Below are 25,966 nucleotides of genomic sequence, written 5' to 3'. Positions count from 1 at the left end.
GTCATTTTTCTTTTCAACTTTCTAATATTGTTGCTATTATGTGCCAAGATATGTGCCAATAAACATTCAAATATTTTAGTAATAAAAATATGCTTTGTAACAGAAAGAACAAGGGGGGAGGTACAAAAAGAAATACCAAAAAAACGTAAGCTTGATAATTATTTAAGGAAAAACACCTGAGAATTCCCTTTCCTGCAGATTTCACGTGGGAAATCTTTGACAAGAACTTAAGAATCTGCAGAGTCATGAAGAACACTGGACTGCAAACGTCTTAAGGCTATCACATTTGAGCAAGCCACTGAACTGCTCAATACTTCGTGTTACCTTGTGTGTAAAATAAGGCAGGTCAGATGAGATACTGGATGTGAAGAAAATGCTCTGTCTACTGGAAAACACTATCTAAATTACGCGACCTTCGACCTGACTTCCAGACCAAAGACAAAAGATGGTATGCTAAGCTGGTGACGCTGGGTCTTCCACTTCATGAAAACACGTAACGGAAAAGAGTAATGAAAAGAACACTGGAGTCAAACGTCAGAGCTAGAATCCAAGTCTCTGTCTTCACAAATCTCCACGTCTCTGATCCTTACTTCTTCCCACATCCAGTGGGCTGAACACTTGCCTGTCTACCCTTACCGCCCCCTTCAGGGCCGTGGTGAGGATGGGTGAGAGCACAGACAGAAAGAAGGACACAGGACAGATTACCAACTGCCATGTGGGTGTAACATACACACGTGGACCCCCACCAGCCCTACCACTTCTATCTAACCATTCTCTTGCTTCTTTTCCTCAACTACTGTATTTCCCCTGCTGAACTTTTGGGTCTTACAATAATGTGTCTGGGCTAAGGAAGCCGTTCTAACCTTGTTTTCAGTAGCTCCCTTTCTTTTCAGCAGAAATGGCCTTTTAAAAAATCAAATATTACACAAAATCTCAACAAAGAAAACCATAAAGCAGAACTGCTTTGGCTTACTGACGAAGGAGGACAGAGGACTACCCACTCAGCCACCTCCTTGCTGCAACCTGTGGTAGCCCCAAGGAACTCGGATATTCTGATTGGTTTTAAAACCGCTGCATAAGTTAAGTTTTAAGTCCATACCTCCATGATATGCAGGAACCTGTCCTCAGAAGGTGGGTGTGTGGCCTGCAAAATCCGCCATATGTGCTGCGTCTCATCCAGAGACACCTCTAGCAGGTCCCCAACCATCATAAGTTCTTCCAGCTGGGCTTTGGCTCCAGGCGACAACTCCAGCACCGGAGGCTCCAAACTGCGGGGCACCAGCGGGCTCTTCCTAGGTTGCTTCCTTGGGGTGCTAGAGCCTACCCCCCAAACAGAAGATGAAACAAAAAATGAGAACTACTGGGAAAATGTAGTGTTTTCAAAGTAAAGGTTTAGGAGGATGGTGCTTCCTTCCCCAACACTTAATTTAGATGTTTAGATGGTTAGATGTTTAGATTAGTATCAGTATGAAAAGTGAAATTAAAAACAAATACAGAACAAAAAAACCTAGAATTCTAATGACCACTCTAAAAAACTGGCTCAGAGCAAAAAAAAAACAAAAACCGGTTCCGAACGGATTCTTCCTCTTGTGATTGGAGGGGGAAGGAAACGGGAGGAACTCTCTTAACCCAAGCTTGCACCATTTTAGAGGATTCCACAAGATCAGGCATGTAACTGCTCCACATAACTCAGCGATTATCTGCCTAATGAAGAGACAACATGCTGTTCCATAAAACCCTGAATTTTACTCCGAAGAGAAAAAAAAATTTCCCCACGTGTGACCTAAAGCAGCACGACTTATTCTTAATGGGGAAAAAGAAAGCGAGCGTAGTAGGGAAATCATTTACCAGGGAAAGAGCTACTAACAAAGCATTCCAGAGCCAGAACGGGTGTCCTTGAAAAGCAGCAAGTTCCTCAGCAACTGGTAACGAACGAGGAGGGGATAAATAGCTACCAACAGGGATTTTATAAAGATAAAACGGGACTAGCTGGGACTAGCTGGCCTCTGACGTTCTTCTAACTAGGATTCAATAATTCTCTGGAAGTCTTCAGGTCATCCCTCACGACGGAAAACGCAAACAGAGACTGGCTTTCCCAAAGCTGCGCTTTCAGATTCCATCAGCATTTCATGGCCAGGTTTCAGCTGCTCCTTGCTCTGTCCCGAGGGTAAGTGATACCTTGAGAACAGCTCTTGGAAGCGGAAGAATAAGCGTGCTCTGCACAGAACGAGGGCGCCGTCCACATGTGAGTGACCACCTCCTCAGACTTGATGGGGATCTCCTCGTCACAAAAAAGGTTGGGCTCCAGGCTGCTAGAGGACTTCACACTGGCTGTGTCCTGAGGAAGAAACAGAGACAGACACTGAGAATTAGAACCACTTAACTTATCCTGTGACGAGAATCCAAATACAGGCTTTCAGGTTAAAGCTTCTAATACAACACAGTAAAAAACAAAACAAAACAAAACAAAACAAACGAACAAACCTTAAAATTAAGTGTATATGCTATTAAGATGGAAAATGTCCACTGGGGGGAAAGACAGGAATCACCACAGTCTCAAGCTAAAAAGTAAAGAGTAAAGCTCAAAAATAATCCACAGAGAAATGAACCAACAAGAGAATTACAACTGAGTGACCTACTTCCTACAGCCTGTAACTCAGAAGAACTCCTGTGCCGCAAGTTAAGGAGCCTTGACCCCCTATGAAAAGTAAAATGGGCTTATCAGGAGACGAAGGAAGGTTTAGAGGTGACATCTTAAGGACCACAAATTTACTCCTCTCTAAAGGTTTTCAAATCTACAAGCTGACCAATGGCTCTTACTTACCAGCTGCTCTTATTTGACTGACAATAACCAAGTTACACAGTCTGACAACCCTAATTAGGTCTCAGACGATCCTCCCCTACAGTTAGTTTCCATAACCGCACGTGTACAGCTTTACCGGTCACAGGGCAATCAGGAAGACAACCCACAGGTATTCCAACAAGGAGAATTTAATAAAACTGGTTAAACGCACACTGGTTAGAAGAAATGGTTAAATGTACACTGAAGGCTTGAAAAGGCAAAACAGAAACACCCAAGTAACACCAAGGTAACTGTAGGAAAGAGCTGCCACCCCTAGGGCTTGTGCTAACAGAGAGCAGAACCCAGGAGCTCAGAGAAGGGGCCTGCAGGGCTGGGTCCCCGGCCTCAGAGGCGGCGGCGCCGGCCGGCTGTGCCACTGTCTCTAACAGGACATGACGCGGCTGCCCTGGGGGTGACAACAGCAGCTAGAAACTGGCACTGCCAGGGTAAAAAAACTAAATACAACAACAACAAAGGGGAAAATGTCTGCAGCTCGGGGAAGACAGGAATGGAGAATAAGACAGGGAAGATCAAGTGCCTTCTCGCTGCTCAGGCCTCCTGACTTTCTCTGACATCCTCCGCTGGTGGAAGCGAGGCTGCCGGCAAAGGTACGTGTGCAGAGCAGGGCCTGGGGGACTGGGCCAGTTTTACCAACTTGGCTGCCTGTTTTTTGTACAGAGTGTGAGCTAAGAATATTGTTTACATTTTTAAAGAGTTGTTTAAAAAAAAAGAAAGAAGATGCAACAGAGACCATACATGGCTTGCAAGGCCTAAATATTTACTATGCATTATATATTTACTATACATCATACATAGTATCATTATATATTGTATATAAGTCTGTGTGTGTATATATATATAAAACTTAACAGAAAAAGTTCACCAAGCCCTGGGGTAGAGCCCCAGCGCCAGCATCACCAAGCGGAGCAGAAAAGCGTGGGTTAGGAAATGAGAGACGACAGCTTCATGGCTACCACAGCACCTGACTGTCTCTGCAGGGTGAGTGAGAGGAAGATCTGTTGTTATCATGAGACCATCCTTAATTCAACAGGATTTGTAAAAGGTTTCCTAAGAAGATTCTGGAAGACAATGCCACTGTCGGAGAATTTAGGAACAGCAGTTCATGTAAGTCTTCCCTACTCCAGGATTTAAGTCCTAAAAAGCGACAGACGGGAGGGTACTTCGGTGTCGCCTCCTCTAGTCCCCGATGCGTCATCTCACTGCCTGGAACTGTCTTTTTTGACTTGACTTATTTCATTTTAACTCATGCAGGAAACTTTGTTATGCTTTCAAAATAGAAAGAAAAGTGATCAGAAAATAATGACGGAAGGTAATGCTAGGTAAAAATAAATTTTGAGGTGAGGAGGGTACAGCTCAGTAGTACAGCACGTGCTTAGCAGGCACAAGGTCCTGGGTTCAATCACCAGTCCCTCCATTAAAATAAAAAATAAGTAAATGTATAAATAAATGATAAAGGTAAGAAGCCAATAAAATGAAACATTAACAATTTTTTCAATTAACCCAAAAGAAGACAGGAAAAGAATAAAAAACAAAAGAGGTTAACAAAAAATAAACAGCAAGATGGTCAACTTGAATCCAACCATGTCACCAATTACATTCAATGTAAATTGAATGAACACCTCCAAGTAAAAGGGATTGCAGTACTGCCAGAAAAGCAAGACAGCTATACATTTCAAAAATACATACACACACAAGATGACACATCGGCAAGGGCCCTACGACATGCACTGTCTGTAAGAGACGCATCTTAGAGACACAGACAGGCTGCAGGAAAGACGACTGATAAACAGCAGGCTTTAACAGTTACTCTTCCTAAGGAGGAAACTTACAGCTCAGCCCCGCTAACAGCAAACACGCAGGCAAGGAGGGATGGCCTCCCAGTGAGAAATGAGTTTTACATGCGGATCTGTCACTTGATCTTATCTGTATTAGGCAGGACTAAAGTCTCAGACACAAATCCACTATTTTCGCCAAAGCTCAAGCCACCCAAGTATTAATAATACAGAAAAGAAAAAGAAAGAATCCAAGTGCTTAAGTGGCCTTATTCTAAAATAAGCAATTACTGGGATACAAACAGAACTTCCTAGGAGGTAAACAGCTACCACTGTTTTATACCCCCTTACTCATGGGTAATTCTACACATACTGTGCATTTGAAAAATAACTGTAATATGGATGCACAGTTCCAGTGAAGGTAAACAACACGCCTTAGAAGGAAACCATCTATGAATATACAGAAGGTTGTCTCAGACACAATCACACAATATCTGTGGCAGACTTTGTTTCATTAAATATGTATTTTCCTAGAAATATATGAAAACAAATATATGCATGTATATGCATGACTGGGACACTGTGCTGTACACCAGAAACTGACACACTGTAACTGGCTATAGTTCAATTAAAAAAAAAAAAAAAAACTAGTGAGTTTCTTGAATTCATTCCTGCTCGGAGTTTTTCAGCGTTGATCACAAAGTTACTACTACAAAATGAAGTTATCAAACAATGCAAAGCACAAGCCATCTGTTTTAAACATTTAAATGTTATGATACCGAAAATCCAATGACCGACTCTGTTTTTCTTTATAATTACCTACTCTTCTTCCTAAACCATCAGGGGATCTTCCTCTAGCAAAGATGTTAAACAAACTATTTTAAGGATGAATTTGTGGTCACAATCAGGGGACATCATAAAAAGGGAAAAAAATCACCAAGCTGACTGCAAATAAAATTTTCATTACACAATAAGCACCTGCTCTATGGTAAAATACTCAGGAGTGTAAATTTTTTATTGCAAAGATACCAACATCAAGGTAAACTTGACCCTGACTTACCATAAATCTTGCCACCATTCTTTTACTCTTCTAAGCTGCCAAATATATTGCTAGTCCATAATCTCATTTTTCCACCCTGCCAATACCTCCTACCAGAAGAGACTGCAGGATAACACCCCCATTAAAGTTTCTGCAGAAGGACTGCTCCGTACAGCCGTATCGAGCCACCGTTTTGATCCCTAGCCCTGAAATATGTAATACTTGAGATATTTTGTTTTCATAGGTTGCCAGTCTGCTTCCAAGCAAAGTCCATCCTGCTTAGCAATTCTGGAGTGGTGGCTGATATTTAATATGTACTAGAAAGATAACAATCCAGGTATCGACGGCCTCTAAGCCAGGGCAGACAGGCAACTCTAATATTAGCTAACTAACTTACACGTGGCATAGGCTGCACTCCCCTTCAGCTGCACCCGCTCATTCTACACAACTTTATAAATACAGATGGTCACTAACTTCAGGATAACAAGGTGCCTGGAACCTTACTTTAACAGCTAACGCAGTTTCAAGTTTTCTCAAGTCTTTAATTCATGTAACTAAAAATTCCCTCATTATAACATCCCCAAAGAAAATAGAGGATACTAATGAATGAAATAGACTTGCAGACATAGTAAGCAATCTTGTGGTTACTGGGGGAAAGGGGGTGGGAAGGGATAAATTTGGGAGTTTTTGAGAGTTGCAAATGTTAACCACTATATAAAAATAGACAAAAACCAAATTCTTCTGTACAGCACAGGGAACTATATTTAGTATCTTGTAATAACCTTTAATGAAAAAGAATATGAAAACGAATATACGTGTAAATATATACATGACTGGGACATTGTGCTGCACACCAGAAACTGACTACACATCAATTAAAAAAAAAAAATCTCCTGGGTCCATTTTTACCCTGAGGAAAACTGTTTTCCAGCAGATGATTTATAAGCATCTATGATGGATAGTTTTAATTTTATATCCTGGGAGTTTTAACACTGATGGTATTTATGCTCTGAGAAGGAACATGCCTACCTGATACGCATGCTGAAAAGACAGAAACAAGCAGGGAAAAGAACGCACCCTAGTTTTTTTCATACGTCAGAGTACAGACTGGTTACAGGCAGATACTAAACATAAGCTCTACAAAGAACAATACGAGTGGATTAATTACAAGCCGGCAGGGTCTCTGCCTAGGTCATGACGTTACCACTGCACAGAAGACAAAGGTCTTGGCTGTAACACGAAGTAACAGTAAGAGGCCAACAGGCTCCAACACAAACACTTGCCAAAACCTTTCTTTCTTCACCCAGCGTGGTGTCATTATCAAAATAGTCACACTGAGGACAAATACTGTGCTCTGTGACTTTAACTCTACAAATTCAAACCACAGGCCCAAGTACGACACATCCCTGAACAGGACACTGAGTCTAACACCATCCAGATGAGGCATCAGAGACGCAAGTCCCAAAGCACAGCTCAAATGCGATGCTTCAAACACGGCTACACATGTCAACGACCCGAAGGAAAACACACTGTCATCAGCCATGAGAGCTTTTAGTAACTTGAATGTATAATTTTTCTAGTCCCTGTAAGCTCTAAGGAGTTATAAGGTGAGGGAAATACAGATTTTTTTCAAATTCCAATCTTAAAAAAAAATCTGTTGTTTTATCAATCTGTATTTTTTTTGAGCATTGAAAAAGTGCTATCACCATAAACTCAGGATAGACAGACAACTTGCTCTCTACCCCACCTGCAGGCCTTGAACATCAGTGTTCACCACCGTTAACAAACTCAGCGGTGAGCACGCACCCACGCAGCCTGCCCACACGGTACCTTCACATCATAGCCATAGGTCTCCCGGACGTCTTCATCAGAATCCGTCTCTTCGTCATCATAGTCCGCTGTTTGCCGAGGGGAAGAAGACACACTGCTCACCACCCGGTTAAACGCAGACTGCTGGAAACTGGGTAAGTGCCCCTAGAGAACAAGCAATTCCAAGACGAACAGAGAGACGCTAAGTAAACATGAGTGATCACCACCCACTTACAATGAACTTGCCAAGTGGCTAACAGTTCAACAGTTAGTGCAGGTCAAATTATTTGATTATGAGGCCAAGGTCCACTTGAATGGTATTTCCAGGTAGTATTTCAATAAAACAACCTGGGTCTATAGCCAAAGAAAATCCTACGGGCATACGTAGAAAGAAGACACTAAGCGTAACAGAGCTGCTGGCAACTTACTGTTACTTTCCTAATCAAACGGTCAGACAGACTTGGGTCACTATTTACACACTGACAAACGTTATCCCATGAATCAGGGGGAAAATCCCTCAACGTGCCTGTAAGTCTGGATTGGCAGCGGCTTTCTGGAGCTCCGCACTGATGATCTTCTCCGTCTTCTCTCGAGCCGCCTGCTCCACCATGCGCTGGCTCAACACGGACAGCTTGGCCAGGGCCGAGGACAGCTCATCCGTGGCCAGGGCCTGCCGCGCTCTGTCCTGCCAGCTCATGGCCCGTTCTGTCAGACACTGAAGGGCCTCACCCTCGGGCAGCCGTACAGGCAGCTTCTGAAGGGACACCAGGAGTGACAGGATGGTCTCCAGCCTTGGCCTTCGAGACCGCATACACAGAGGGCAAAGGAATTTTACTTCTTTAGCCTGCCAGCCAGACCCTTTCTTCTGGGACCCTGGTTTAGGGAGAGGAACACAGCTGTTATGAAACCAGTCTTTGCAGAGCTCGCACTGTAGCATAAACCCACTAGCTGTCTTGCGGCAAATGCAAAATTTCACTTCTTCTATGCGGTCCACCAGAGTCATCTTGGCTAGGTTGGCTGCTCTGAGGGAATGCATGGCTTCAATCTCTTTTTGCTCCCGTTCTTTGAAAACTGCCACCTGTGTATGACAAACATTTCATTGAATGGAGTCACTGCAAAATACTCCAAAAATACCAAATCCTCAAGGCTAAGGGATCCTCTCCACAGTGCATTCTCATAGTGACAGAGCATTGTTCTTAAAAAAAAAATCAGCTGTCAGTCATCCCCTAAAATTTGAGACGGCCTGATGGTTTCTGTGCAAACATTCTTCCTCTGTGAAATGAGCAAAGTGCCACCATTTGTGACAGTACAGTACTTGCATCTTCTGCAGGGTGCAGCAGGAAGATGGCATGCCCTGAAGCCAAGCTACCCAGGCGTGAAGCCTGGTCCTGTACATACCACGGACTCCTGCTCCGAGGTGCACGTTTGCTGACTCTCAGTTTTCTGAAAAGTGAGGATACCACCAACCCCATTTTGTTGTTTTAAAGATTAAAGAAGGTAACACATGAAAGCGCCCAGCTTGGTGCCAGGCGCAAGGTAAACGTTCAGTAAGTATTAGCTGCCCCCACCTGGTAATTCATCCCCTGGAGGGAAGTTCTACACAAATCAGTTTTTATTTCCTTCTAGGACTTTCCAGCTTGTGTAGAAGAATAACTGAGCCTGGCAACTAACCGTAACAAGGTTTCACGTAACTCAGTTCAAAAAAGTATATAAAACCAAACAAAACTTAATTATCATGCACACTATTAGGGCATTTTCTGTTTAAACTCTGGCAGCTCTGAAACAAGTCTGAAATAATTTCCAGTGTTATTTGTCTGGCAAGACTGCTGCATTAGGCAGGCTCTCTAACAAGAAATCATTTCCGTCAGCCTCAAAATAGGATCACCTGTGGCAGAAGCAGTCCTATCGAGCCACTGAGTACATGCAATTCCCTGCTGTCGCATATCGACCAAACTTGCTTTTACCCTCTTCCTCCTCCTCAGGCTCCTTGTAATCTTACCACCTTCCTCTTACTCGCCAATAAAACCCATAATTAGCTACGAACATGTCACTGCGCACTCACTATACAACTGAATGCTCCTAAGAGGAAGCAGGTATTTTAAACAGTAGCTGGTATCAGCAAGCTGGTACAATTCCTTTGAGAAACACCATAGCATTAAGCATCGCAAAATGCTATTACTTCCAGTCCAGTAATCCCAATCCTAAGAGTCAATGAAGGAAAATAATCTGAAAAAAAGAAAACGCTTTACAAGGAAGTTCACTTTGTCATTATCTGTAATAGTGAACACTTAGTAACAACAAACATGGCCAATGTCAGAAAAGTGTTCAGCAAATTATAAAACAATTTGATGGAATATTAGACAACTATTAAAACCACAATAAAGACAGATATGGAAAAAACAGTTTTAGGGAGAGAAAATAGTAAACTTTTTATATACTTTGATTATAAATATTTTAAAATATGTCAAATATGTATAACCATAAAGCCCAAGGTAAAGTACACAAAAATAAAAAGTTACAAACATAAAAAATAGTGCATCTTGAGACCATCACAGAATTTTGTATTCACCAAACTCAAGATGCACGACATAACTCCTTACCACCATGGCAGTGTCTCTGGTTTCCTCCAACCCCTCCTCCAGATCGCTCAGAGGCTCAAGGTCCAGATCCTTTTCCTTTTCTTTTTCTATTAATTCTTTTACTTTTTTCCTTCTATTTTTTCCACTCCCATAAATACCAATGTCAGTCCGGGGACTGAGCACCTACAAAAATAAAACCAAATATTGAGATCTGGTTTTTAAAAAAAACTTAGAATTGAAAATAATAAAAGAAACCATTTACTGACCACTCATCATGTCCTAGACACGTTCTTATGAACTTTATACACATTATCTAATTCAAACCTCCCAAGAATCCTTTGAGTAGGAAGTATTATCTGCACTTTATAAACGCGGGAACCGAGGTTCAGACAGGCGATAAGCTGCCCACAGATGCAAGGTTAGCACCAGGGAGCCAGTTCTCAAATATGACGATCTTATTCCAAAGCCCATGCTCTCAACTGCTGTGTTCAACTGTTCAACATGAAAAGGGTAATGAGTACTTAAATCTGTGCTTCGGAGAAATAAGACCTCACAGTGACAGCCACTGAAACGACAGAGAGGAGATCCAAGCTGCCTGCTTTTTCTGGACACAGCACAAGATGAACTGGAAGCCAGTCTGCCTGAGGTCTCGATTTCTGGTCAGTGTCTGGTATCACCCAGCAGCAATCACTCGTGTAACCATGACCAGATAAACTGAAAGCCACCCTCACCAACACTACCACTGCCGTCGGCTATTAATCATCAGCTTCCGAGGAGGGTGCTGAAGGGCCAACACATGAAGCAAACGCCTCCTCACCTGTAACAACGTGTGGCTGGAATTCTTCTTAAGAAAGGTCCTCCCGGTCCGTTCTCTCCAGGCCCGCGCCGCTGCCACCTGTGACTCCACCTGGGGCAGCGCATCAAGACGCACAGGGATAGGACGGCCTTTAGCAGACAAGCTCTCCAGCTGCTCCAAGTAAGCGTAACTGCTGCCGCTCTGAAAAACAACATATGTTCCCGCACGACCGCAGCCTCTCAGGAGTCTGGCCACATGCAGTCAGTAGGCCTTACAAAGGGTTTAGTGTTGAATTCTTTTATTAATTATTCTTTAAACCTAATTGTATGTTTTGAATTAATAGAGCCTTCCAATGTCCTTTTTAAAAAAGTTTGTGTAAATTCATGTTGTCAAAGATTTTTGATTTATTAATTAATGAGGGAACCAGTAAGATGAAAAATCAGTTCAAAGGACAAGCCAAAGAACAGACATATAAATGCAATTCAGGAATGAGGAAAGTTATTTGCTAACAGATAGAACAGATGCTTAATATCACACAGGTCAATGGAATCATCTTTCCTACAACTGAAAATCAATTGTTCCTTATAAATTTAGCTGCTTTTCAGTGGACATCATTCACTCATTCATTTTACTATCATTTTAAAGTAACTGACAAAGTTGCAGAATAGCTTGGTCGAAAAGAAGTCTAAGGAATACACTCCTTGAATCAGCCAGTCCTGGATGGTTCCCCAGACAACATCCACCACCCACTGAAAGGGCATCCAGCAATCTCTTCTGCTGTTTCAAAGTCTTCCACAATTTTCCTGACTACTACAAAGCAGTGCTTTAGTTCTGATAACCATCTCGGTTTTATGCTCTACAAACACAGATGAGAATGGCTACTTTTCTTCTAAGTCACAGTGTTTCAACATTTTCACGTAATGAAGTGATCACTGTTTTTTAAAAACTTATATACTGCTTTAAATTTACCAAATAACTGAATCATTACAGGAGATGGGAGCGTTTAGTAAGTAACCCATTCCAGGGACTTGGCAGGAATGCCAGAAGGAGCAGGTTGGCCGCCTGTAGACAGTAACTCCGAGTGACAGCTCAGATGGGATGAACTTCCCAGCACAAAGAACACACACCATTCCTAGCGGGACCGTATCTATCGCCAAAACATTCATCATCATTCAGAGGCTATGAAGGAAAGCAGTGTCATGAGCTAAATGCCGACATTCCCGCAAGGTTATCTACCGTGTACTAACTGACTCATCCACTAACAAATTCATTTTAAAAGTCGCACTGAAACAGAAACAGACAAGAAATCTAAGTGAATTTTTTGAAAAGAACAGTAAGAAGGCTCTAGCCTTAGGAGATATTATATCATTAAATCACTTCAGCACTGGGACAGCCAACTGGAAGAGGAAAGAAAGCTCAGATACAGGCTCAAGAATCGCCGTGTTTACTACTGCTCCCTTTGTGTCCAATGACAGCCATCTGACTGCAGGATTCCTCCTGCCAAGCCCAGACACAGCCGCACTCGAGCCACTGCCCTAGACAAGCGCCTGCCTGCCAGCAGAGGCTGCCCACTTTCTCAGAGCCGTCAAGTCAGTCCTCCTGCTGAAGGGAAGGGCCTGGTGGACGGAAAGTCCTTCAGAATGACACAGGAAACGCACGACAGCTACCTCCCCGAGCCGGCTCGGTCCTTCAACGGTAAGTAAACAGCCAGCTACTGATCAGGGATGATCAGTCCCGAGGACACCCGACTGCCTGAAACGGTTCAAAGACGAAACAAACAGAGAGGCTGTCCTGTTTCAAACAGACAATTTTAAAAAACAGAAAGAAGAGCAGCAACTAAGCAGGCCCCAGAAAAAGCCAAGTGAAAAGAAAATAAAAGATAAGTCATTAGAACCCAACACCTAGAATAGTCTTTCCAGGGGCAGCAGTTTAGCAGAAGAGAGTTGGTTTACAACAGAGAGCATTTATACACTCAATACTGGAAGTGCTGGTTGATGGTTTTTATAATCTAGAAGAAACAGTATGCATTCAAGCAGACTTTCATCCCTAACACTTAGTTCACTGTCTGAATTACAGATGTGTAACGTGCTTCTCTCCAACTAGGGAACACACAATTTTAAGTCCAGGGTTCTATCTTCATACCCATCCCTGACACTCCTGCTCCCAAACCACTGGAACAGCACCAGGGGTACTGTGTTCAGTAAACGTTGATTTCATTTTTTCTTCTGCCTCTTCTTTTAAAAGTAATTGGTGCACGTGGCAGAAGAGACCAAGAATACAGCAGGAAATAACTCTCTACCACCAAGCATTAAATTAATGGCTAATCCTGTCATCTTTCACAGCAGGGAGTCAATAGAAACATGTAATGTTTCAACAGGTAACACAGATTTTACAAAATCAGACAGAAGAACAAGTAAACTTCAGCACACGATTATTTTAATACGGTTATTCTAAAGAACTAAATGCTCAAAGGATTCATCACCTGAAACGCAGGACAATTCAAAAGGCTCTTTACCTGAATAGCTTCCACTTTAGCTGTCCACTCCCGAGCTTTCTGCAAGGCTTCCTTCAGGGACAACACATTGGGTAGAAAGGCTGGAATGTTCTTAGCTTCATTGACGATACCTTCTAAACTCGCTACGCTGTGCCGGGGTCTTAAAAACACAGAAATAGGGTGGCTGCATGAGGAAAAGTCAGACTACCACCAACACTTAAATAACGTTTGGAAACTTGTGAAGAACTTTCATACGCGTGACTTCACTTCATTCTTACCATAATCCTCTAAGGGAAGCAAACAGCTATGGCCTTTACTGCCACTTCACAGACGGGAAAAGTTTAACTCAAAGAGTATCAATTGTTTCCCTCAGACATTTAATGGAGTCAGGAAACACTGACTCAGAGGAACCGCAGATGCCGCGCTCCTTCCACTCCGTGACTTCTGCTTTAGTTCTCGCCCCGGCAGTCAGATGCGCACACACACAGCAAGCAGGGAACGGCAGTCCAGAAAGCCACCAGCCGACCATGCCCACTTACTCCAGCCACGCCCACTAACGCCTGGTTTCACACAGGCCTTTTCGTCCACCAGTCAGAGCAGGGTGAGAATCACACTTGTCCTGGGAACTCAGAACAAACCAGTACAGGCTCACTACTCCAGGGGCTGGTGGTCAGTTCTGCAGAGGAGAGCCGATAAGGGTTCGGACAGAGGCCTTGAAGAAGTGCGATCTGGTCAAATGAAAGGTCAAAGGAAAAACAACAGGAACATGACGGACAGACACGGGGAAATACTTAAACACGAGCTGGTAAACCAGGGTACGACGGGGGTGGTGAAAATGAGAGGCGGGGTGAGAGCAACAGCAAGAAACAGGGCAACTTGGCCAGGAAGAAAGATGCAAGTTAAGAGGTCTTGCGGGGGAGGGGCCAGCTCAGCGGTAGAGCACGTGCTGAGCGCGCACAGGGTCCAGGGTTCAATCCCCAGTGCCTCCATTAAAAAATAGATAAAAATAAAAAACCTAACTTTTTTTTAAAATGAGGTCTTGAGAGCCATGCATTTCACTATGTCATGGGCAGCTACCGAAGGTGGAGGCAGTTTCATCATCCACGAATCCCTCTATGTGCCAGGTCCTAGAGACTGTTCATGCACAAGAGCGACAGGGTCCTCGCCTCCTGACACCTTTCGGTCTGGGGGCAGGTGATTATTAATAAAGAGCTATGATGCACTGTAAGTGCAGTGACAGAAGCAAGTGAAGACGCTAGCAGAACACACAGCAGGGGGACCTGACTGACCTGGCAATGAAGGAAGGCTTCCCAGAAGGGACCTCTAAGCTTGCTTACCCTTGGTGAACAGGAGCTAGTCAGAGACTTGGGACCAGAAGAAGGGTAGGGCTGGTGGGGGTGCACCGCGGGGCCGGGCCGGCAGGGGAAGTTCTGCGGTGTGTCCGAGGAACCAGGCTGGGGGCAGCAGGAGGGAGTCACAGAATGCAGAACACGGGGCAAGAATGGCAAGGGGTGAAGCTGGATATTTAAGCAAGGGGCTGGACTACAGGTGGCCTTGCAAGTCAGGTTAAGGAGTCTGAACTTCACCCCAAGGGGAACAGGAAACTGACAGGCTTTAAGCAAGGGAATCAAACAGCCACACCTGTATTTTAGGAAAATACTAGCTGCAGTGTGGAGACAGATTACAGACGGGTAAGGTCACAGACAGAATCTGTGGCTCTGATCTATCTGAGCAGCTGTGACAACAGCACGAAGAGTGGAAGTGAGAAACACGGAGGAAACATAACCAACAAGACTTGGTAGCTAACTGAGTCTGAAGGGAAGGAAACGGGAGGGAGGGGTCAGAGTTAATTTCCAAAGTTCTGCGTTGTTCAAATGAGTGAAAGATGGCAGAATTCAAAGAGGAAAGGTACAAGGGAAGAGAGTACAGGAAGCAGTTAACGAGGCTAATTTCAGATACGGGGAATCTGAGGTACCAATGGGACATGTAACAGAATTCTCTAACAGGCAGATGGCACCTATGTGAAAAACATGCATGTTATATAGGTGAGAACTTGGAGGTAGTCAGTATAAAGATGGTAAATGGAAATAAGAAATTAGACAAAACCTCCAAGGAGGAGCACAGAGCAGGAAGAGAACTGGCTGGGCCAGAATCCTGAGGAAGGCCACTCTCTAAGGAGCAGACAGACGGCCGAAGGCCAAGGAGCAGGATAACCAGAAAGGAGCGGTGGGCAGCCAAGCACCGCCAAGGGACGAGGAATACCGCGTCTTCAGAAAGACAGCTGTCACCGGGGCTGGAAAAGCGAGTTCTCAGACTCCCACTACCCCCACCGGCCCCACCACTCCGCTCTTTACCGAGTTTATCTTCTTCATGACTGCGATTATCTGCCACTCGTTCATTCATTCACTTACTCACTTGCCTCTCCCCACTGAAACGCTGACTCTGCTTGAGGGCCAGGACCCTGTGTGCCTTCCCCCTGCTGCCCCCACAGCACTCAGGAACAGGGCCTGGCACACAGCAGGTACTCTGTAAATACTCCCTGAGCTGCAAGGGTCAAGGGAAAACAGGAGAGTTCTATAACCAGGTCAGTGACAACGGAGTTAAAGAAGGTCGATATAAAAGACATTTTGGAGGTAAAATCACCAAAACCTTGGTGACTGATTCAACGTAGGAAAACAGGAAAAGGAAAAGTTTTCAAATATTACTACCACCAAAATTTCATTCAGTAGACTACGGCAGACGCATCAGATACGCCAAATCATACTTGCATTCCAGAGTTATTTAGCTTTTTCCATTTAATATGCTCCCACCTCCTGGTGTTGTCGTGAATCTGAAGACACAAGGTAATGTGAATGTTTCAGGCAGGAAAAACTACAAATTTTATCAAGTATTGTCAACTGCATCTGGAGAGCGAAGTATCCAGGATGCATGGAGCCTCTCCTGGCTGAACAGAACTGTGCTAATTAAGTCATCCAAGGCTTTCCTGTCAAGTGCATCCAAAGAAAGCGGCTGGCCAAGTAATTAAGCCCATGGAGACTTGGAACAAAGCGGGAAAGGCTTTCAATCTGAGCTGTGTTACTTAACAACTATGTGATGTCTGTAAGTGTGCCAGTTTCCTCATCCTCCCAAAAGAAACTACATAAACACTCATCTTAGCTGCGGAAGAAACTTCCATGAAGGGCATCACGTGAAGTCAAACCGATGCACATTCACCCAAGTCTCACAACCCAGTGGGTGCTGATGCCAACACCCCCCACTCTCCTGCCTGACTCTCACCGCCCTGCACTTGCCCGCATCCGTCGTCCACTCGGGGAGAGACCGTCCAGCTTTGTCACTTGAGCACACCCGGCACGTTCCTTAAACTCGGCCCACCTCCCCCACTTCCACCTCGACCCTCCTCACCCTTCAAGGCCCTACGGACGTCCTCACCTCCCTCTCAAGCTTCTCTCCTGACCATCACGCTAACAGGGCCTCTGCAATGAATCCCTCCAGCGTCTTCCTGTGCTGCTCAGTTACACCAGCACCAGCACCGCAGCGCAGCAGAGCTTCGTGCTTCCTGGTTCCCGACTACAGTGCCGGCAACAAAGGGGCTCCAAGCAAAGTACCACCTGGATCACTTACGAAAGCGCCTAACAAAGCGCTCTGCACAGTGCACACAACATGAGAGACTATCTCTAGGCAGGCACATCTGAGAACTGAGGGACCAGTCAGGGGAGACACCGGACACTTGATAAAACATTTAAGGACAGAGACCCTTACGATCCCACCCCGCCTACCCTCTGACCTAGTTACTGGAGGCGACAGTCACCAATATATGCGTTCACCTTGCCTGCAGGCAGACCTTGGCCTTTTCTTCCCATCGCTCAGAGACGGTGAGGAGCTCCTGGAGCTCAGCCATCGCCTTCTCCACCGCGTGGTGGGGCGCCAAGCCCACCCCAGAGTCTATCAGTCTCTTCAGGACATCCAGAGTGACCTGCTGTGGGTCTGACAGCGTCAGTCTCACTTCATCCAGCCATCGAGCCTGCTGCAGCTCCTGCTTCAGCCGGGCCAGTTCGGGAAGCTCCACATACAGACTGGAGCCCAGGTCTATCAGCGTCTGGAGTTTGGAGGAATCTGGGGTTTCATCCATCATGGCCTCTTGAGCACGTTCATGAAACTCCTCCACATCGTCCAGCAGATTCTGAAAAGGTCCGAAGAAGGAAAGTAAAAAACAGCTCAAAAGACACAAAGTGAATATGGAATATACATAGTTCAGGTAAACTACCAGATTCTGGACCGTCTAATAATCTCACCACCATAGCACCAAACAGGTGTGATAAAGGCATAAATACTCTTCTCCGTAATTACTTACATAGTCCTACTTTTAAGTGTGATTGATTCACTCGAAAAATATTTAATGACTACTGATTTAGATGCAAGCACTATTCCAGGAACATAGCATTAAATAAAAAATACAAAGGAACATACACTTTAATATAGGTGACCAGACACTGAAGACACCAATGTTTCAGTCAGTTTAAGTGCTATGTAAATTAAATAGGGCAACAGAATAAAGAGTGACCAGAGGGGACAGGCGGCATATTACTTTGCAATGATGGTCACAAAAGCCAAATGAACCAAAACTAAAATGAGGAGGCAGGGGTGGAAGCCACATGAAGACCCGGAGGAAGAGCAGTTCAGGCAGAGCAAACGTTAACTGCAAAAGCTTCTGAAGAGGAACGAGCTTGTGTCCTGCCCGAAGTGGAAAACGGGGACCAGACGGACGAGAGAGAAGTGCAGGTAAGGAATAAGCAGAGGTCAGGTCACACAGGGCCTTGCAGACTGATTACAGTGAGTTTGGGATTCATTACAATTCCATTCTAATGGCTTTGGGGAACTCCTGGAGCAGTTTAACCACAGGGAGGTGACGTGATTTGCCTTGTTTCACATAATCGCTCTGGCTACTGAATGAGAAACATTCGGGGACAGGAGCAGACGGAGGAAGACCAGTTAAGAAGCTGCTGTGGTGACCTAAGGGGCGGATCTCCGTGGTAAGAGGGTCACTTAAGTAATGGAGACGACGAGCAATGGCCCACTTCGGGATACGTTCTGGAGATCACAGCTGCGCTTACTTAGAGACTGAATGTGGTGCGTAAGGGAAATGAAGGAGTTAAGATTTCGGATTCATCAAAAGGCTTTTGAGATGCCTTTGAGTCTAACAAAGGGAAACGCAGAGTGTGCAACTGAACATACAAGTCTGCAGAAAAGGAGGAAGGCAGTCAGAGCTGGGAACCAGCTGGACAGAGGTGATGTTCACGTCACCAGACTCAGAAGGATAGATCAGGACCTGGAGTAAAGAGAGGGACAAGACCCCTAAGAACCCAATGCTCAAGACGCCCAGCCGAGAAGAAAGCAAACAGCTCCCCAGATAAGAAGGGCTGTGAACTGCGAACCCAAGGAAACCCAAGTATATGGCGTCACAGGTGCTTCAGGAAGGCAGGTGCGGCCAGCTACCAAAATGCTCTAGGGACACGGGGTAGGACACCACCACCACTGACACTGGATGTCACGGATGATAATCTTGACAAACACCACTTCAGACACCAGGCCACGGCAAGTCACAAGAACACGTCACAAACCATCAAGAGATCACTATGTAGATTCCTGTATTTGATACATACTTTTAAGATTTTACATATTCATCAAACCGTGGGGGCGCTAGTAATTTCAGAGTTCTGCATTTTTAAAAGTTCATGAACTAATAACTCACTGATACATTCAAATTCCTTTAACTGATTTTTTGCATTTTAATTACATCTATGTTAAATGGGGGTTCTGGCCTAAAACCAATAAAGAGAAAAATTTCTAAACTAGCCTTAGTTTCAGAACTTTAAAGGGAGAATTAAAAGACTAAGAATGAAACCAAGAGATTCTTACTGCCAACTAAGAAACCTTCCATGGCAGCACTTCACTGAGGAAAGAAACAGAACAAGAAACTACAGACGCACTATTCTGTTTACCCAAAACAGTAGGCCGTGGCTTTTACCCAAAAAAGAACGAGACACTCCACCTTTACTTGTCGAGCTTGGCTGATGACACAAGGGAGACTGAACAGCTGCTGCACAAAGGCCTTCAGCTCTTCCACGGCCAGTCTGGTCCGAGTCCTCCCGCTGTCTGGGCTCTGCCTGATGTGAAATAACATTGAGACAGAAGTAGGAAAATGTCACAGCCACTCTGATATCAAAGGGGCCTCTGGTCTCTTTAGAACGCTAACCCAAGAAATCCCAAAATACCAGCGTCTGAGGAATTTCACTGTGATGGTGCTCACTTCTGAGTTAGGTTTTTAGGTCTTTAGCTCAAGAGTCAAGTTTCAACTCTCCCAGTTACAGTTCCTTCAGTCTTACAAGTATTAAACATTCCAAACATTCAAGAAATTCCTCAAAGCAAGATGTTAAGTTCACTGATAAACTAAATCCTCTACCTCAAGAAACTGAACCTAAGGTGTAGAACAAGGGCATTTAACCTGACTTGGGAGACAATGAACCCTCTGAAACTGGTTCAAAATTATTTGAGCATGTGCAGTTTTCTAAGAAAAGGGCATCTACGCTTTCGCCGCACTCTCCAAGGGAGTCAGTGACCTAATGACAGGTGAAGAGTCACTGATCCACGTCCCTTTAAAAGTTCTCTGATCAAACGAAAGATAAAAAGATTTACAACATAATTAAAAATGCAATATGAGCTGCTAGACTAAAAGCCGCTCAGAATGTGCTGGGATCACTATGAAACAGCAGTACAGGGAACTGGACTTGGACGAGCTACAGAAAATCAGGAGCGCAGGCTCCCAGGCTGCTCAGCAGCAGCCTCCCTGCATCCATCCAGGCTACCCTTGCTGCTGCCTGCCTCCAGCCTGCAGCACCGTCTACTCACAGATACCTATCACACACCTACTGTGTGCCGGGCACTGCTCAAAGCACAGGAAAGAGAGCACTGAGGAAAAGGACAAAAACCCCCAACATTCTACCCTAGCATAACATCCAGCGGGGCTGAGGGAGGAAGGAGACAGACAGACAGTAAGCTGGCGTATCAGGAGGGGACAGGGCCACGACAAGAACAAAGCAGGAGAGAATAAAAAGCTGCAGTTTTACAGAGGGGTGTCAGACAAGGCCTCTCCAAGAATGCGACATCTGAAAAAGACTTGGAAGAAGTGAGGGAAAGCCATCAGGACGTCAGGGGACGACAACTCCCAGCAGAGCAGAGAGCAAGCGTGCCAGCCCCACGCAGCAGTGAGCAGAGCGCGTGAAGGATGCAGCAGGGAGCTGGACAGAAGGGGCGGGAGGAGCTAAGATTGGGGTGTCACCGGGCCTGGAGAAACACGGCCTCGAGGAAGACATACGGCCTCACAGGCCAGCAAGATTTCTGCCTTTACTCTGGTGGAAAAAACCAAACCAAACAAAACAGAAAACCACTTAAGACTTACCTGTGTTTCTGCTTTTTGCTCAGAAGCAGCTGAGCCACAGAGGCACAGGTCTCAGCCTCCTTGACAGCATCCCTGAGTTTCCGAAAGAGCTCGTTCTCTGGGTATTTCCTATCCTCAGCATCTTCTAGCATTACTCGCAATTCAATCAAATCTGTAAAAATACATAGAAAGCCATATACTGTGACCACAGAAAATAAGAAGCCCTCACCAACCTATCAGCAGAATCGCAGCACAGCTGCGACAGTCTCAGCAGTGCAGCAGGAGCTCATGTAACCAGGTGCTCGTTCCTAACCCAAGTCCTCTTTCGCAGGGAGCCTTCAGTGTTAGCCTGCTGGTAACAGTGGTTCCCCAGAGCGTGCGACGCACCTGCTGCAAGCGAGCTTTCTGTCCCACACTGAGCATCAGCTTTTTCACTTAAACAAAATTCTCAAATAGAAAATCAAGTCCATGGCCAACCAGCCCATTAGTCTCAAATCTCATACGAAGCCTAGGATTTTTCTTTAATGAAGGAAAAACAGAAAACAAGGCCTCTTTCAAAGTGACAACCATCTCAGTGTACACATAAAATGGGAAGAAACTTAACCTTTCTTGTGGCTGAAGTTGGCAGACAAAGCTTCTGTGACACGGCTGACCCAGGTGTCATAGGACTGTGCCCTGACTTTCACACCATACAGCAGAGAAGGGAGGTCCTCTAATGGGTAGCGGTACCTAAAAAAACCCCAAAAAACAAAACACACACAAATAAAAGCTTCCAAAACCAACAAGTTGAGAATAAATTTTAAACACAATCAGTTTAAGGCAAGTACAATGGCCGGGGGATGGGGTCTCGGTGCACACAGAGAAAGTCAAAGCCCAGAGAGCGCTAACGCAGGGAAAGACAAGGAACGGGGGAGACCAACTGATACAGAAACTCATCTCAGTTTAGGGCCAACTTCGACAGACTGGTCCTCAAGCAGGGAGGCAAAGAGACAAGAAGTTACGGGTTCAAACCCAAGGAAAGGGGTTACAAGGAACAACATTAACTGTAAGAGAAGGTAAGAGAAGTTTTACAAGGAGCTCCCGGATACCTAAGACATTTCTTCTGCATGGGGCAGGCGCACAGGTCAGCTGGGTGGTAGAGGCACACAAGCCGATCGGGGCTGCAGGAGCAGGTGAGGGCAGAGAGAAAGCACGTGGTCCTGCACGCCGCACACTGCCGCTCGTCATCGGGAACCAGCTCAAACACTTCTTCTTCTGACATCAGGACGCCCTGAAATACAGTTACGTCGCCAGATCAAGCCTTTCCAGTCTGTCAAGCATCAGTGAACTTAGCTTATAAAGTTTTTTTCTACAGGTAAATCTCTGACTCTGATGTAAATGAGGGAGGTGCAATGGCACGTCACCAAGATACTTCGCAAACACAATCATCACTCATTTTTCTAATGGGCAAGACTAAACTGTGGTGTCTAAGAATGCACATGATGAAACTATCTTTAAAATGCAGGAAATGATTATTACAAAGGTTTAAAATCACTTTTTGAGGGGAGGGAAGGAAGCTGTAATTGGGAGGTACTTTTAGAATGGTTGATGAAGTTCTATCTCTTGACCGTACTGTGATGACAACAAAGTTTACCATATGATAATTCCTGAAGCTCTACATTCGTTTTATGTTGTTTTGTCTTCTAGACAAGAAAAATTTCAAAAAGAAGTACTTCCCCAGGGACAACACGCCCTTAAGCAGACGCACTAGTGATCCACAACCTGAAGATAACACTGACACATACAAGCACGCACAAGGACAAGGGGTGTAGAACTGCCTAGGCTACTACGCAAACCGAAGTACAACCTACCTCAGCAAGGCACCAAGGAGAACGCTAATCAAATCCAGCATGCCAGCTTGAGACAGTAAGGGCATCTGAAGTACATTTTACAAAGACTTCCATTTACTGTACAAAGGGGTGCCCTTTACAGTTTCAACTTACTTAGCAGGCAAGGTACTTAAGAATCTAATTCCACTACAACAGCAAACCACCCCCTCCAACTCAAACAAGATGGTGATCTAATCATTTATTTGCTGGCAGACACGACCCAGTTCTTTCAACATTTTGTTTTTACCTAGGTGTCTCCTGACTACACTCATGTCTTTCCATTTTCTCATGTTAGCATTTGATATTTTCTTCAAAAATTACTTTTATGCAAAAATGGTTCCATAATGCACTGCAGGTGTTTCTTAGTTTACAACAATTTACAGCTTCAGAACAGCTGGCAAACAGAGGATGCTAATGTGTCAACTACCAATTCCTGGCTGCTTTAAGAAATTCCACATCATTTCCCAAAGTCTACTTCAAGGACCACTGGTCCTGGAAGGTATTCTGCAAAAAAATTAAGAAGTAAATTGGGAAGGGGTATAAATGCTGTGTCTTACATCCCTCCCAACTTAAAAGTTTAACAAACACCAGGATATTAAAGGGTCACAGAAGTTCTACAGTAAAGAATCCCATTTATTTTTTCTTAATCCACCATTTCCCAAGCTTTTCTGTCACAGAACACTTTTTCCTTGTAATTCCTTCTAACATATAATATAGCTTAAGTCCTGTGAATATACTTTGGAAAACCATAAATTATTGGGATGGAATGGAGAGAAGAAAAAAGTCAGGGATACAAATTAAAGAGATATTTGAAATAGTGAGAAAACTAAGGAATGGAACAGAATGGTAGCAATAAAGAGAAGGGGGGAGGGGTGACAACAGATGTTAAAACAAGAAAAACTTAAAACCAGATTGACAGATGAGAATGCAGGCGACGGATGAGTCAGGGATCAGGTTAGTTTCTACATAATGATCCTGGAACTCAGAGACAGGCAATTAGGAGAGGAAAGCGCTTTGTGAAAGAGCCGAGGGGAGGAGGCAGTGCTCTGTCTTAGATGCCAAAACTAAGACGACAGAAACCTAACTAAGAATGTACAGTAATCCCATGGAGATGCAATTACAAACAGGCGAGGGAAGACACCGCCTCTTTCAAAGCGACAGGAATTTCTGTGTCTGCATTTAACAGGAGGCAAAGTCAAGAGGTGAGAAATGAAACCACAAAATCAGAGCTCAAAGAATTAAAGTTCTGAAGTCTTAAGAACGGCTAAGAATTCCCTGAGAAGTAGCACAAAAGAGAAACACCAAAAGCTCAAAGGCAGAACCCTGCAAACACTGAGAGCTTAAGATGAGGAAAGCGACACCTAGAAGCGACTGGCAGGTGCTCTCAGAAGCTGGAGAACAGCAGAGCTAGGGTGGAGGAGAGAGACCAGAAGAACAGCAGCCAGTGCTCAGACCGCCCAGCGTGGGACAGAAGGAAAAACACAACTGGACTTGGCCACGAAGCCGCCACAGTGACAGCGAGGGAGAACAAGGAAATGAGGACACTGACCACAGAAAAACCACTCAATGAGCTCTTCAAGGGAGAAACAAAACGAAAACTGTTCTTAAGATTCAAAAGATAAGCACGTAATGCAAAGAAAGGCAGAGAAGAGGACCTGGAAACGAGGGCACGAGAAGAAGGTAAGTTTAAAGGAAGAGTCCAAACGGGAATTTGGTCAAAGCACTAACAAGGTGATCAGAAGATGTCATATGCAAACCACTATAGAACAAGGGAAAACAATGCCCCACTAGTGACGTAGGTTAAATCTGAAACATGAGACCAGACGACAAAAATTTACTTCCTGAGTCTCCACCAATGTACTTAACTTTCAAACTTCAAAAGGCAGACTTCAGGCAATAAGAAAGGAATTCCATTTTAAATAAACATATAAAATGAGTAATATGTTTCCACTTTAGGGAACTAGAAAAAGGACAAATTAAATCCAAACACACATATACACAAAGAATTAGAGCAGAAGTCAACAGAGAAAAATTAATGAAACCAAAAGCTGGTTCTTTGAGAAGCTCAATGAACTGATATGCCTCTAGCCAGGGTAACTAAGAAAAAAGAAACAGAACACAAATTACTAAGATCAGAAATAAAAGAGCATCTCCACAGAGCCCATGGACAGTTAAAGGGCGGTAAAGGAGCACTGCGGAAGACCATGTCCACCAGCTCCTTGAAAGACACAAGTCGTCAAAACTCACACAAGAAGAAAGAGACAATCTGAATAGGTCTTTATCTATGAAAGAAAACCAAACAGTACAAAAGCACTGGACCCAGACAGGTTCACTGATGAATTCTACCAAAGATTTATGGGAGAAATTATACCAACTCTCTATAATCTACCAGAGGACAGAAGGAGGAATACATCCTAACTCATTCTATGAGGCTAGCATTACCCTAATACCAAAACCAAAGATTTCACAAGAAAAGGAAACTACAGGCCAATATTGCTCGCGAACACAGATGCAAAAATCAACAAAATATAAGCAAACTGAATCCAACACTGTATAAAAATAATTACACACCACAACCAAGCGGGATTCATCCCAGGTAAGCAATGCTGGTTCACCATTCAGAAATTAACACAATCCATCATATCAACAGACTAAAGAAGAAAAACCACACGATCACATCAAGAGATGCAGAAAAATACCTGACAAAATCCAATTTCCATTCCTAATAAAAATTCTCATAAACTAGGAATAGAGGGGATCTTCTTCAACTTAAAAAGAGTATCTGTTTTAAAAAAAAAACCTAGAGTTAACATTTTACTTAATGATGAGAAGCGTTCCCACTGAGATCAGGCACAAGCAAGGATGTCCTCTCCCAATACTCCTTTTTAACACCATACTGGAAGTCCCAGCTAAGCAACAAGACAAGAAAAGTAAATACAAGGTATTCAGATTGGGAAGAAAGAAACAAAACCATCTCTGTACAAGATTATCTACGTAGAAAATCTGAAAGAATCAACAAAAACACTCTAACAAGAAACAATTATAGTTAGGTTACAGGATACAAGTAATTTTAACACACAAAAGTCAATGCCCTTCCTACGTACCAGCAATGAACAAGTGGAATTTAAACTTAAAATACTCTTTAATAAAAAAGGTAAAAAAGTCTTGTTTAAAAAATAATAATAAAATACAAAAGGTTGATAAATAAACATAATCAAAGCAAGGCTTTTAGGAAAACAAAGCCAGTGAGGCTAGCTACATAGGGAGGGTGAGGGGAAATGGGCCAAGAGCGGCTGAAAACTCAGATTTTC

The 25,966-nt window shown here is 44.1% G+C and overlaps 1 protein-coding gene across 2 annotated transcripts in view; it reads right to left on the bottom strand.

The window, feature by feature from the left end:
- Window positions 1-25,966, bottom strand: part of KDM5A (lysine demethylase 5A) — a 65,634-nt gene that overhangs the window by 11,517 nt on the left and 28,151 nt on the right. For both annotated transcript variants that reach the window (XM_074357721.1, XM_074357720.1), the window contains exons 15-26: window positions 21,876-22,057; window positions 21,392-21,516; window positions 20,809-20,959; window positions 19,402-19,516; window positions 17,177-17,532; window positions 13,374-13,512; window positions 10,880-11,059; window positions 10,084-10,245; window positions 8,010-8,561; window positions 7,505-7,648; window positions 2,179-2,338; window positions 1,100-1,320 (exon numbers count right to left, since the gene is read on the bottom strand). In XM_074357721.1, coding sequence (XP_074213822.1) covers window positions 1,100-1,320; window positions 2,179-2,338; window positions 7,505-7,648; window positions 8,010-8,561; window positions 10,084-10,245; window positions 10,880-11,059; window positions 13,374-13,512; window positions 17,177-17,532; window positions 19,402-19,516; window positions 20,809-20,959; window positions 21,392-21,516; window positions 21,876-22,057 — 2,487 coding nt within the window. The remainder of the gene's footprint in view (window positions 1-1,099; window positions 1,321-2,178; window positions 2,339-7,504; window positions 7,649-8,009; window positions 8,562-10,083; window positions 10,246-10,879; window positions 11,060-13,373; window positions 13,513-17,176; window positions 17,533-19,401; window positions 19,517-20,808; window positions 20,960-21,391; window positions 21,517-21,875; window positions 22,058-25,966) is intronic.

This window comes from Camelus bactrianus, chromosome 34 (genome assembly GCF_048773025.1).
Source record: "Camelus bactrianus isolate YW-2024 breed Bactrian camel chromosome 34, ASM4877302v1, whole genome shotgun sequence".
Classification (NCBI taxonomy): Eukaryota; Metazoa; Chordata; class Mammalia; order Artiodactyla; family Camelidae; genus Camelus; species Camelus bactrianus.
The sequence above is the reverse complement of the archived record's forward strand: the minus strand, read 5'-3'. Positions and strand labels throughout refer to the sequence as shown.